The sequence below is a fragment of the Geotrypetes seraphini genome, chromosome 8 (genome assembly GCF_902459505.1).
Source record: "Geotrypetes seraphini chromosome 8, aGeoSer1.1, whole genome shotgun sequence".
Classification (NCBI taxonomy): domain Eukaryota; kingdom Metazoa; phylum Chordata; class Amphibia; order Gymnophiona; family Dermophiidae; genus Geotrypetes; species Geotrypetes seraphini.
Genome location: NC_047091.1, coordinates 151,151,784 through 151,165,772, shown reverse-complemented (window position 1 = coordinate 151,165,772; position 13,989 = coordinate 151,151,784). Strand labels below are relative to the sequence as shown.

General features: G+C 43.3%; 1 protein-coding gene across 13 annotated transcripts in view; it reads right to left on the bottom strand.

Moving 5' to 3' along the window:
- The window catches only part of NCOR2 (nuclear receptor corepressor 2), an 844,184-nt gene that overhangs the window by 407,552 nt on the left and 422,643 nt on the right, over positions 1-13,989 (bottom strand). For 11 of the 13 annotated variants that reach the window (XM_033955736.1, XM_033955745.1, XM_033955746.1 and 8 more), the window contains exons 10-11: positions 9,896-10,068; positions 2,748-2,841 (exon numbers count right to left, since the gene is read on the bottom strand). In XM_033955736.1, the coding sequence (XP_033811627.1) occupies positions 2,748-2,841; positions 9,896-10,068 (267 nt within the window). The remainder of the gene's footprint in view (positions 1-2,747; positions 2,842-9,895; positions 10,069-13,989) is intronic. The other 2 variants (XM_033955740.1, XM_033955749.1) reach the window with 1 other exon arrangement.

Here is a 13,989-nt window from a genome sequence, read left to right as displayed (position 1 = left end):
ACCAAAACCGCCCCTCCTCCCACAGCAAACCAACTGTCTGAATTCTTCAGAAACAAAATCTCGACAGCCAGAAACACTTTCACCTGGACCCCAAGCCATCTTGACGAAATCTCCCTACCACCCATAGAAAGAGAGGCCTACGCAGCAGACAGAAACTGGTCAGACTTCCCAAGCTTACAATGGACCGACCTAGAAAGACTCTACAACAAATACAATCATGCAGCCTGCGACCTCAACCGCTGCCCCCCCATATCTGTTAAAAGCAGCCAGCACTAAATTCCACACCCACCTCATGCGGTGGATCAGTTACATGCTAACAGAGGGCCAATTTCCACAAGACCTATCCAAAATCATCATAACCCCTATCCTGAAAGACCCAAAGGGAGCTACAGATCAGCCATCCAATTACAGACCTATAGCCTCCATACCGCTTTACGTCAAGCTAATGGAAGGCCTCGAAGCAAAACTTCTCACCGAATACTTAGAAAACCACAACATTCTCCACCCCTCACAATCAGGCTTCAGAGGCAACTACAGCACAGAAACATTACTAGTTTCCCTCCTAGACTCAGCCAAACAACACCTAAGTAAAGGCAAGAAAATGCTACTCATATAACTCGATCTCACAGCGGCATTTGACTTAGTAGATCACAACATCCTACTACAAACACTGGAGGCAATAGGAATCACAGGCAAAGTCCACAATTGGTTTCAAGGATTCCTCCGCTCAAGAAAATACAGAGTTAGAGCAAAGAAGGAACAGTCAGAATCCTGGAATAACCCCTGCGGAGTCCCCCAAGGTTCCCCACTATCTCCAATACTCTTCAACCTTTACATAGCCACACTTGGCACACACTTAGATGAAATAGGCATAACTTCATACAGCTATGCAGATGAAATCACCATCCTTCTGCCTTTCGACCAAACATAGAAACATAGAAAGATGACGGCAGAAAAGGGCTATAGCCCATCAAGTCTGCCCACTCTACTGACCTACCCCATTAAGCCTGAGTGCTAATGACTTAGTTCCTTAACTCGACCCCAACACAATGAACAAACTACACACTGCACTAAAAACAGTGTCAAAATGGATGAGAGACCACAAATTAAAGCTGAATCAAGACAAAACCAATTTCTTACTTCTAGAAAAAAACAAAACCCCCAACCATAACAAACCTAGAAATAGACTCCATCATATACTCCATGCAACCCAACCTAAAACTGCTGGGAATAATGATAGACAAAGGCTTTACCATGCAACTTCAAATGAGCAAAACGATCCAGAAGGTATTTGCAACCATGTGCAACCTAAGGCAAATCCGAAAATACTTCAACAACGAACAATTCAAACTCTTGGTACAAGCGCTAATCCTAGGACTCATGGACTACTGTAACATCCTATACCTGTCATGTCCAACCAACATGCTAAAACAATTTACAAACAATCCAAAATACAGCTCTTAGACTGATTTACTCGCTGAAAAAATATGACCACATCACCACCGCTTTCCAAGATTTACACTGGATCCAAATACAAGCACACATACAATACAAATTCTACTGCACCCTATTCAAAGCCCTAAATGGAAACGGAGCAAGCTATCTGAGCAACCACCTAATCAGGAAAAACACATCCAGACCAAAGAGAACTCATGCACATTTCACCCACCCCCTAATCAAAGGTATACAAAGCAAAAAAATATGCGATGGACTATTAGCCACCAAAGCAGCGAAACTAGACCGCCACCTCTCCAATCTGCTGACTATGACGCCCAACTACAAAACATTCAAGAAAGAACTTAAAACTTTTCTATTCAAGAAATTTGTCAAATGATCTACCTAAACCTGATCGACCCTCCACAGATCCCAATGCATACTACATCTATTAACCATGTACTCTCCCTGGAAATGCTTGTTGTAAACCGCCTAGAACTAAAAGGTATTGGCGGGATAGAAGATACTAATGTAATGTAATGTAAAAAGCCTGTTTCTTCTATAATGGGGGGGGGTTCCCTCCCCCAACACCCCCCCAACAGCAGCGCCAACACTACTAAGTTAAGTGCGGTGGTTCCCTCCCACACACACACCCCTCAGAGCGCTTTAAAATTCAGTTTAAATCCAGCGTGCTGATGTCCTGTGCGCGATTGTCAGCCCGGCTTTGTCTGCGCACGATTGTCTCGCTCGGTTTAGTCTATGAACCATGCCGTCACCATGCCCAACAATCAATCAGCTTGGGAAATCTCAGCATATCTCAGCGCAGCATTTGCTTTGCAAGATTTTTGCCATGCTCTCCTGAGCTGTGTAACAAGAGAGCTTCCCAGTTAACTAAAGGAAGGTTAACCAGAAGGACACACAAGAAACTGGTGCCCTTCCAATATTCTGTCTTCCTCTTGGCAGTGATGACAGCAAATACTTGACCAGGTGTACGAGATACAAGGAAGTACCCTAGGTCAAATAACATGAGCAGCTCAGTGCCTTGCACCTGGCATAGTGGCAGACGTTTCAGTAGAGAGCAGTTTCCAAATCCTGACAATAAAAATGTAGCGTTTCATAACACCTTTCACCCCTACGTTTAGAAGAACTCGAAAAGGTTTACTGGAAAAACAAGACAGCTTTCACAGCAGTTGTTTACCCAATCCCAGTTTCATTACAGTAGACGGCCAGTCAGAAAAGAAAATGAAAAAAAAAAGAAAAGCAGAACACAAGAACAGGAGAAAAAAAACACAAACTTTCCGGTAGGGTCTCACCTCTTGTTCTGAGAGTCCGTCAATGATCTCCGATACTTCGTGCTCACTGCGCGCTGCTGACATGGTGAGGCTGCCACCTCTCTGTCCCACCCTGCTGGGAAACGGGAAGGAAAGGCTGAAACATGGGCCCTCTCCATTTTTTTGTCTGGCAATGGATCGACGGTCTGACTGGTTTTCACGTGCTCACTCGCAACAGAGCAGCTAACACTGGGCCACATCAAAGAAGAAAGACCTCTGGGCAGAGTTTGGGGCAATTTCAGTCTGCAAATGGTTTTTATTTACTTATCAAACCAACCAAAAATAGTAAGCAGACATGTAGACCATCCACAAATTGTTCCTTTTCTCAGGATTAAGGGACCATTTTGCTGAAAGGCACTTGGCCCCAAATTCTATAAATGCCACCTTAAGTTAGGCGCCTTAACTGACCAACAGGCGTCTAACTTGGAAAACACGATTCTATAAAAAGTAGGCGCCTAGTCCAAAGCACCTACACTAAGAGTGGGCGTGGTTAGGGGTGGATCCTTGGCGTGTTTTCTGAGTTAGGCGCCTCTTTGTGAATAGAGTGCGCCTAAAGTTAGGATGCCTAGTGATGCCTAATGCAAGCTTAGGCGGCACTAAATGTGATTCTATAATGGGTATCTTTTATAGAATCACTCTTAGCGCTGCACTAATTGGCACCTAACTTTTAGACAATTATAGAATCGGGCCCACGGACTTTGAATGTTTCCCACTAGACATCCAAAAGTCGGGGTGGAGAAATGTCCATTTTCAAAACCACTAGACGTCCATCATTTTTTTTTTTTTAATCATCTACTTAACATCTTGGCTGTCATCTTGAATGTCCAACCTTAGGACGTTTAACTTTTTTTAGCCATTTTTGACCACAAAATTTTCCAAGTTCAAAATGTCCAAACCGCAACCAGTTGGATGAAGGAAGGGCTACCAATCCTGGCCATACAGACATGCCAGCAGAGCAGTGGGGCGCCTTAGAGGGCGCTGCTATGAACTTCACATAAAGAGTGTCAAGTACACATTTCACCATAACCAACTTATAATGTGTGGTAAGCCCACCGAAACTCCCCCAAAACCCACTATACCCACCTGTCTGCAACTCCAATAGCCTATATAACTCCAGGTGGCACATATATGGCAGTATAGTAGGGTTTTGGTGGACTCACACTTTCCATCATCAGTGACTTATGAGCCTGGATCCTCCTCTCTATAATTCACTAGCCTACCCACCAGGCTACTTAAGAAACCTATCTGCTGTTCTACTAGGCTTTCCCATATTAGGTGCTGCTGTTTTAGAGACAGGTGTGTAGTGTTTCATTCAGATCTCTGTGGGATGGTAGGGGGTCAGTGACTACTAGGGGAGTGTTGGAGAGTCAGTACTTAATTTCTCCAGTAGTCGTCCGATCAGTTTGGGTTCCTTTTTGGCACTTAGACACTTTAAAAACTGGTCTAGCACCTGATGTCTACATTCCGGACGTCTTGGGAAATGTTCAATTATATCATCGCAAGATGTCTTAAGTGTTAAGCCCACCCAACGCCCGCCCATAATACGCCTCCAACACTCCCCTTGAACTTTGAATGCACAGTGGACAAAAAGCCTAGCAAGACGTCTAGAAAACCTGTTTCGAAAATTAGCACTTGGATGCCCTGGCCATTAGGACATCCAAGTGCCGGTTTATGCTGTCTTTTGGACATATTTCTTTTTCTGAAAATGAGCCCCTTAGGCTTCAATTCAATAAAGGGGGTTAAACTAAGGCATCAAAAATTTGGGGGCTCAGCTTGTATTCTACAATGCATGTTTGGGCACCCAGTTTGTTATAGAATACTAACATAAGTCCACAGTAGCATGTCTAACTTTAGGAGTGATCACTAATAGAAACATGATGACAGATAAAGGCCAAATGGCCCATCTAGTCTGTCCATCTGCAGTAACCATTATCTCTTTCTCTCTCTGAGAGATCCCCCATGCCTATCCCAGGCCCTCTTGAATGCAGACACAGTCTCTGTCTCCACCACCTCTTCTGGGAGACTGTTCCATGCATCTACCACCCTTTCTGTAAAAAAAGTACCATATTTTTCGCTACATATATGCACCTGACCATAAGACGCACCCTAGATTTAGAGGAGGAAAACAAGAAAAAAAACATTCTGAACCAAATTCTCCTTTCCAGGCTCTGCACCCAAACCCACACTCTTTGCCAGGCTCTGCACCCTGTCTCCCCTCTAGTGGTCTAGCGGTTGGCTGGGACAAGGCATGCAGGGACAGGGCACAGGAATAATGGAACAAAACATATCTACTAAGCAACCATATGTGGACTAAAATATAAAAAGTAAAACAACATATATAAAAGTATCAGAGCACAAGACAACAGATAAGTTAAAATACAGAGTAGAGGCCCAGCCGACCAGAAGTGAAAAAATGGGTTGTCCCAGGCAGTAAGTAAATTAACAGAACATGCTGAATCCATCAGAATTCCAGGGAAACACAGAGTATGAACACAGAAGACAAACACATACAGGATCAAAGACCCGGAGCAATAAAGCAAAATACTGCAGCGTGGTGCCCAAAGCTAATGAAGAACTAGGCGAGACCCAGCAATACACAAACCAGAAAACACAACAAAAAAAAACACAAAAGGGGAAAACTAACACAAAGGGTGAGGAGCATATTATGTATTTTATTTTATTTATTCATTCATTTATTTATTTAGCTCGTCCTCCCAAAGGAGCCCAGAACGGGTTACAAGAGTACATTCACACTATAAGCAGGACAAGCTTTGGTGGGAAAAACAAGCTTGGTGTACTCAGAGGTATAAATTTCAGCTTTTACAGTATAGTGATAACATACAGATTTGGAAATATAGACTTAGTGGACATAGGGTGTTTTAAAATTTCAGCATTTTCCATAAAGACATAGCCTATGGTGGATTAAATTACATCATTTTCTGTATGAACATAGCCTAATATAAGGTAAAATAGCTTTGTAGGTTTGTGCGTCATTGAAGTGATGTGCAAAAGGTGATGTGCAATACCTGACACCGAAATGTCGTAGCTCGCACTGGAGGAGTAAAAAAAAGCCAAAAATAAATGGCAGTGTACAACAGAATATAAAAAAAGGACATGGTGAAACAAGGGGAAAAAGACTCACCTTAGAAACTAACGCAGCACGCTCAGAAAAAGGCTCTACAGGAGATAAAAAGATCGCGCAGGAGAGAGTCCGCTTAAGAAAGGAAGTGAAAGTAAAAACGTGATGACACTACTAGTGAAGGGGGAACCACACGCTACGTGTTGGGTGTAACGAGAGGGGGGTAAAGTGTGAAGAGTAACTAAAAATAAGTGAGAACAGTCGCTGCGAAAAAAGGGGCCCTGGAACGCTATCATAAATGAAAGGAAGGTAGAGAAAAAATGGGGAAAGGAGGCAGCTGGTACACTAAAGAAAACCCAAATATGCAGGTGAATATAAAGGCAGGAAAATGATCCCGCAATGCACAATTGAACAGAATGAAGACTGAAAGATAAAAAGAGCAGAACGAATATGTATGTGAATGAAAATCATCAGAGAACAGAAGCTAAGAAACAGAAAAGAACAGTCGCTGACAGCAGCAGTTTGGGAGTCAGCCAGAGGGAAGGGCAGGACCACCGGACTGCCAGAGGAACTAAATAAGGTAACGGGGGGGGAGAGAGAGAGAGGTTGGGTATTCGCTCCATAGGACGCACCCTTATTTCCACCCGCTTTTAGAGGGAAAAAGTGTGTCTTATGAAGTGAAAAATAAGGTATTTTCTTAGATTACTCCGGAGCAATCTAAGGAAATACTTTTTTACAGAAAGGGTGGTAGATCCGTGGTACAGTGTTCTGGAAGAGGTGGTGGAGACAGAGAATGTGTCTGCCTTCAAAAGGGCCTGAGATAGGCACGAGGGATCTCTCAGACAGAGAGAGCGATAATGGTTGATGTAAAAAGTTGTGACTAAATGTGGAGTTGTGCACATAAGTGCAAGTATTCTATAACTCACAAGCTAAGTAGTGGGAATGCCTAAAATCTGCCCATGCCCCTCCCACGGGAGCCCCCTTTTGCGAACATTTGTTTGAACCGGTTTATCTTTTAGAAAACCTTCTAACTGGACTGGGTCTAAAAAGACATACTTATCACTTGCATATGAAATAAGGCATTTACAAGGAAATTTTAAGAAAAAGGTTGCGCCCACAGCCAAGGCCTTAGGCCTTAGTGCTAGGAACTGCTTCCTCTTCATTTGAGTCTGCTTAGAGACATCAGGAAATATGAGAATTCTTTGGCCACAAAACAGAGCCTGTTTTTTTTTAGTAAAATATAGATAAACCGGTTCAAACATTATCTTAGACTTATTTGGTTAACTAAGGAGGATTATTGAAGGAATGTATAAAAATAGGTGCCACATTCTGCCTGTTTAACTGTTTTTCCTTACTAAATTTATGTTGCTTTAAGGAAGGTACTGTCAGCCAGATAATGTGGGCTATATCATTGAATGATTTTATTTTTCTTTTGTAAATGTTTATGATGATATTGGTGGATTTTCCTGAGTTTGTTAAATATATAAATTGTAACGAATAAATAATTTTTAAAAAAGAACATTTGAGCGCTCCGTTATCAACGGGGCGCTCAAATGTTCTTTTTTTTAAATTATTTATTCGTTACAATTTATATATATAACAAACTCAGGAAAATCCACCAATATCATCATAAAATTTACAAAAGAAAAATAAAATCATTCAATGATATAGGATAGTATCCAAGTGCACATACAGACATAACTGCCATTTCATCCCCATTTCGGAACTCAACTACTGTTAGGGGTCCTTTTACCAAGGCGCGGTAGGGGGGTTTAACGCATCGAATACCGTGCGTTAAACCGCCTGCCGCGCTAGTCGCTAACACCTCCATAGACCAGGTGTTAGTTTTTTTGCTTGCCGCAGGGGTTAGCGCGTGATGAAATGTCCGACGCGCTAACCCCGCTAGCTAGCGCGGCTTGATAAAAGGACCCCTTAATCTTCCATTTTTGTGCCTACCATTAGGCATCTAACTTACGTCGCACCATAGCAGAAACAAGCTTTCGCATGACTGTACTAAGGGATTTTGTGGTACTTTATTCTGTAACAATGAAGCCCCAATTCTATAAATGGCACCTAAAAATTAGGTGCTGAGGAACGTGGTTAGGCGCCATTTACAGAATCATGCCTAGTAGCCCAAGACCCCTACCCTACCCTTGCCCCCTAGATCTCCTTTCCTCCTTCCTTCCCGCTCACCTTACTCTTGACCCCTTATATTGTACCAGTTCCCCTGCTTACATCTATTAATTGTATCTATTCTGCTGATTGTTCCCATTCACTGATTGTATTTGCTGATTGTACCCTTTCTCTGATTGTACCCATTCGCTGATTGTCCAGCCCTTCTTTATTGTAAACTGCCTCGAACTTCTACGGCTTTGGCGGTATATAAGAAATAAATTATTATTATTATTAAAATGGACTTAGGTGCCCCTTATTTATGCTAGGGTTTTCTTGTCCTAAATTCTGGCATCAATGTCCATTTTAGGTGCCTACATGGAAACCATGCTCAAGACCCCCACGATCCACCCTTTACCACCACTCACTTTCTGGTAGGCGCCTACCTCCTACCACCTAATTAATTTTAAATTAAGCTAAATATCAAGCCAATTAAGCTTGTTGTTGGCGCTGAATAAGCCTATTAAATAATTAAGTTAGAAGCCTACATCGGCTTATCGTGTCGATCTAGGCATCTAACTTCAGATGCTGTTTATAGAATCTGGGCCTGAATGCCTAAACTGGATCACGTACAACTCAAAAGGGGGCAGAGCCTTGGGAGGGACATGGGCGGGTTAGGGCAGTTCATAAAATATGCCATTCCTGGCACGTTATATAGTTTGGGGGGGGGATGGGGACAATTTTATAAAGTCTTTTTCATATCTGTGTGACCACATAAGAGGCTAATAAAATTCTGACTGGTAGGCACTTAGCCAGTCAACAGAGCAGATGGTGTTTGGAAGTGTACAGAAAGATTCTAAAATACAATAATTTACACACACACACACACTTGAATAATCCACGCACGGACATTTACATATTGCTCTAGAACAGGTGAACATCTTCACACTTGTAATGTGGGTGTGATTTTTGCCACTTTGGGCTAGATTCACTAAGCAAACCGATCGTGTACCGATCGGTTTGCGACCCCTTTGTGACCAGATTGCCCTCCGGCCCGACTCACTAACCTCTCCTGCGATCCGCTTCCAATCAGTGCATGCAAATAAGGGGAAACGCATGCAAAGTAGACAGGGACGCGATTCACCAATGAAATTTTTAAAACCGACTGGGCTGGCCGATCAACCCAAGAAGTGACTGCTGGGGACCAGTAAAATATGTCTTTTCGACTCTCCAGCTGCATTGAAGCCCTGCTCTCTGCACGCTCTGCTCTCTGCTGCCCCAAATCTCTTTTGCCTGTCGCCCCAATGCTCTTCCCCGGATCTCTCTTGCCTGCTCTGCCCCGAATCACCACCCTGCTCTTCCCCTATCTCTCCTGCCTGCTCTGCTCCAAATCACCGCCCTGCCCCGAATCGCCACACTGCTCAACCCCAGATCTCTTCTGCCCTTCCCCACACTGTGAGCCTGTGGTTTTAACCTGCGGGTTTAAAGCAGGTTAAAATCACAGGCTCGCTGGGCTAAAAAGTAAAAAGTTTTTTTAAAAAGTTGCAGCTCGGACGGGAGACGCATGCATTGGGATCCGTGCCGGCAGATGGGGGTGTTCCTCCGATTGCCCCCATCGTTGAAGAATCCATTGGATCTGCCCGTATCACACACAGATTGGTCCTGATCGGGCAGGTTTGTGAATCTAGCCCTTTGAATATCAAACCGATAGAATACAAAGGATGCTTGAAAAGCTCTGCAAGGACCAAATTCTAACAACTGCATACAGAGATTTCAGAGCTCCATCACAGTAAGCAGATGCTAACCTCTGTAATGCAGCCAGCTGTGCCGCCTCCTTAGCTCTGCATACAAAAAACACTCCAAGACTGGACCGTCATTCACCCAACCGCATTCATTACTTCTTCGCCACTTTCAATATCGGAATACATTCAATACCAACCTCTGCATTCGTTCTTGCAGCTCCCTCTGCTTGCGGATCTCTGGGAATTGCTTCTCGTAGTACTCCCGCACTTTGCTCTCCTTGGCACGCCGCCGTGGGTTGTTTTCAATGCGCTCCACCTTCTTTTCCCAGGCTTCCATCAGCTGGTCGTAGCGCTGGCAGAACTTCTGTTCCTGGAAGGGGTAACGAGAGAGAGAGAAGTCAGCAGAGTTCCAGACAAGCTGAATCTACCCCTGAAGGATTGTCTGACGGGAACCAGCCAAGACACCGACAGCATCACTGGGACATATTACAACATCACAAAGCTGCAAAGGAGTCCAAAAATGACATGCATGCTCAGATCAAATCATTTTTGATAGAAGAAATGGTCTTCTGATATTGCAAAATCATCTGACTGTAACATTTAAAAACAGCTGGAGCTGTGTGAAGTAAAAATATCTAGGAACAATGCACCTATTATCTTCCCTCCACACACACGTCCTCCTGTAATCCTATAGTCTGCTCAGAAACAATGCCTATCTTGTCAGGTGCATATTACTGACAAATTATATTAACCCCTTAAATGTAGATGCTAAAGAACCCCCAGCTGGGTGGGATTTAGAATTACGCAGTCCACAAACACTACCATCAACACAAAGTGTCAAATTCTATATAGGGTGCCTACATTAGGCACCAGGGAGAAAATTCTATAAACGTTGTCCTGATTGTAGGCGACCTACTGCTGTCTAACCAGCCAATCAGGACGCACGTTAAAAAAAACAAACAACCAGCCTGAGGCAGGCCACCTACATTGTAGGCAACTGTGGGAGCCTAGGGAGGTGCCAGCCATCAACATAAAGTAGGAGGGGGTTCTGGGTGTGTTGGGGGGGGTCCGAGGGGGGTGGGGGAACTACCTTATGGGGGGGGGAGGTGTCCGGCAGGAGAGACTGGGCATCCCTCCTGCTGGCGATGTGTATGGGGGGTGTTTTCCCAGGTTCCGACAGGAGGACTGGGCATCACTCCTGATGGCGATGTTTAGGGGGGGTCCCGGGTTCCAGCAGGAGGTACTGGGCATCCCTCCTGTCAGTATTCTTTGCGGGGGGGGGGGGGGAACAGGTTGCCGCTAAACTTATTGCAGCAGGGAGATACCTTGCCGTGATAAGCTCAGCAGCAACCCGATTCTCTAATCGGAGTCTGTGACATAGACGCCAGTTAGAGAATCGTGGTGTTAGGCGGGCTTAGGCGTCTGTACGTAAGGGCAGACACGATTCTATATAGAACGCCCGTGTGCGATTCTCAAAGGCCGCTTAGGCGGCTTCTGAGACTGGGCGTCCTATAAGTAATCCAGCCCCAAATGTCCTAATCAAGGATGCCTAGTCAGAATCCTCACGCAACTTTTTATTTAATTGGCTTAATTAGTGTGGTAGTTGACTGCACCAGTTTTCAGCCAATCAAAAAAAAATTAAATTACCAATTAAGAGTTCCACATGGAACTCTTAGGACACCTAATGACACCTAAGCAGAGGCACCTATCAACGTCTACCTGAAAAGTAGGCATGGTTATGGGTAAGGCATGGTTTACTTAGGTGTTGTTAGGCATCTGAGATAGATGCCAGTAAAGTAGGGTAGGTAAAACCTGGCCTAATATACCAGTTCCTATCTCAAGGACGCCTAGTGATGCTTGTCTGCTTAGGGGCCGCAAGGTTTCAGGTTTATTTAAAACCTACCCTATCGATGCCTCCAGCTCCAACGACATTAGTCTCATCAATTCTAAATGAGATCAAATTAGTCAATGGCTTCACTAAAACATGCTGTCACTTAGCTTATCAAAAACCAAGGGCTCCTTTTACGAGGGCGCGTTAGCGGGTTTAACGCGCGTGACTTCTCATCATGCGTGAGCCATAAAACTACCGCCTGCTCAAGAGGAGGCGGTAGCGGCTAGCGCGGCCGGCGGTTTAGCGCGTGCCATTAGCGGGTTAAACCGCTAACGCGCTTTCGTAAAAGGAGCCCCACATGTCTTCTATTTCCATGGAAAGATAACTTACAGCTCACATCTCCCATCACTATAAATGATACTCCAATTACCTCTGTGAATGCTATTAAAATTCTGGGAGTAATAATAGACAGCAAACTGATGTATCGCACACAAATCAGCGCAGTAGTAAAGAATTATTTCATTAGACTTAGGATGATTAGATCTCTTGCGAACATTCTGGACCCCCCAATCCCTCAACATTCTAATTCACTCTCTCATTATATCCAAACTTGACTACTGTAATGCATTATATAAGGGTATGTGCCAAAAAGATGTTCGCCACCTACAACTGATACAAAATACTGCCATAAAAATTATTACAAACAGGAAGAAATTTGACCATGTCACTCCCCTGTTGAAAAGTGCGCACTGGCCTCCAAGCCCACATCAAATTATATACAAAATGGCTGTTCTCTCCTTCAAGTCCCAAAATACTAATGAACCGGCCTTTATCCACAAGCTTCTTATTCCACATGAACCTTCAAGAGTCCTAAGATCTTCCTCTCAACATCTTCTTTATATACCATCCTTGAAAATTATTAGCACGTGTCGGGCTACTTCATTTACAATTACGGTCCCCTACAGTATAGAATTCCCTGCCACCTCATATCAGGGCGGAAAAGAATCTAGACAAATTTAAGGGTAATCTAAAGTGCTACCTCTTCCGAGATGACTGCTGAATAGACTTGGAAACAACCAGGGTTATTTAATAATCTTTATTCCCTAGCTTCCCTATTGTTGCTTACCTTTTATGTCTTCTTTACTTTTAAATTGTAGTTCTCCCCCACTTTCCTATCATTTTATGTTGGTGAAGTATTGTCTAGTCGGTACTTATTTGTTCATTGTTTCCCCCTTTTTAATACAAACTGGAAAACGCTTAGAAGTCTTGATTTGCGTTTTATCAAAATTTTAATAAACTTGAAACTATATCGCTTATAATACAGTACTTCTAAGCGACGTACACTTTAAAATGGGCTACATTATTATAAAATAAGAATACATCTCGAATCGTACAAGGACCAACAAGATACGACAGGGAAAGGGGTTGAACTACAATAGTTATAATAAAGAAAGGAGTCTAGGGAAGCATGTAAACCGTCCTGAGCTTCCCTGGTAGAACGGTATAGAAAATTGAATAAATAAAATAAATAAATAAAGGGTTAACAGGGGGAATCTCTTATGTCTCCTGAGTTGTATACTTCTTTAAAAAGAAGTATCATACATTTGATACTTAAGTGTGAAAAGCATCTTTAAATAAAAAAGACTTTAAGCTGCTCTTGAAACGATCGAGCTTTTGTTCTTCTCTAAGATGAGAGGGTAGACTATTCCATATGTGGAGCTTAACTTGTGAATATTTCGTTTCCTCGAGTATTAATGACTTTTAGGGAGGGAATTGCAAGTAAATTGTGATCTGCAGATCGTAAGGTTCTCAATGGTATATATGCTATTAAAAGTTTATCTAGGAATGCTGGTAAGTTTGATTGTTGTATTTTAAAACAGAGTATGATTCCATAAGCATCGCCTCGTGGTTGACTGAGAACTGCGTGGAGCAGCACCTATAACGTAGGCACTCTTAGGCGTTGCTTATAGAATCCGGCCAAAAAAGCTTCAGTGTTAGGCGCTGATGCATTCGTTGGTATGGAAGGGAGAATCCTCTGCAGAATTTGACACGTTATATAGAGAAACCTTTGGAATTTGCGAAGAGGTTGCTATGCATGAGCCTTCAAGACCATTCAGGACACCTCCAGAAACCTGCATTTCCAAGGGTGTGACTTTTAGAATAGAGAATGACAGGGTGACAAAATTCATAACCGCGGGAAATAATCCCATGTCATTTTCTAGTGTCTATTTCAACCTCGGTCCTTCTACATCAGCATTCTTCAAAGCAAAGCTTGCGGGTCAGTGGTTGTGGCCATTCATACTCTGATTCTTATGTGAGCCAAGGATAATGAAGCCATTGTGACATCACTGATGTGATTGGCTCTTAGGCACTGGTGGAATGAGGCATTATGACATCACAATATCTGCTCTGGATACCAGAGACTGTCATTCTGTAGTGTCTGTTTCAACCTCAGTCCTT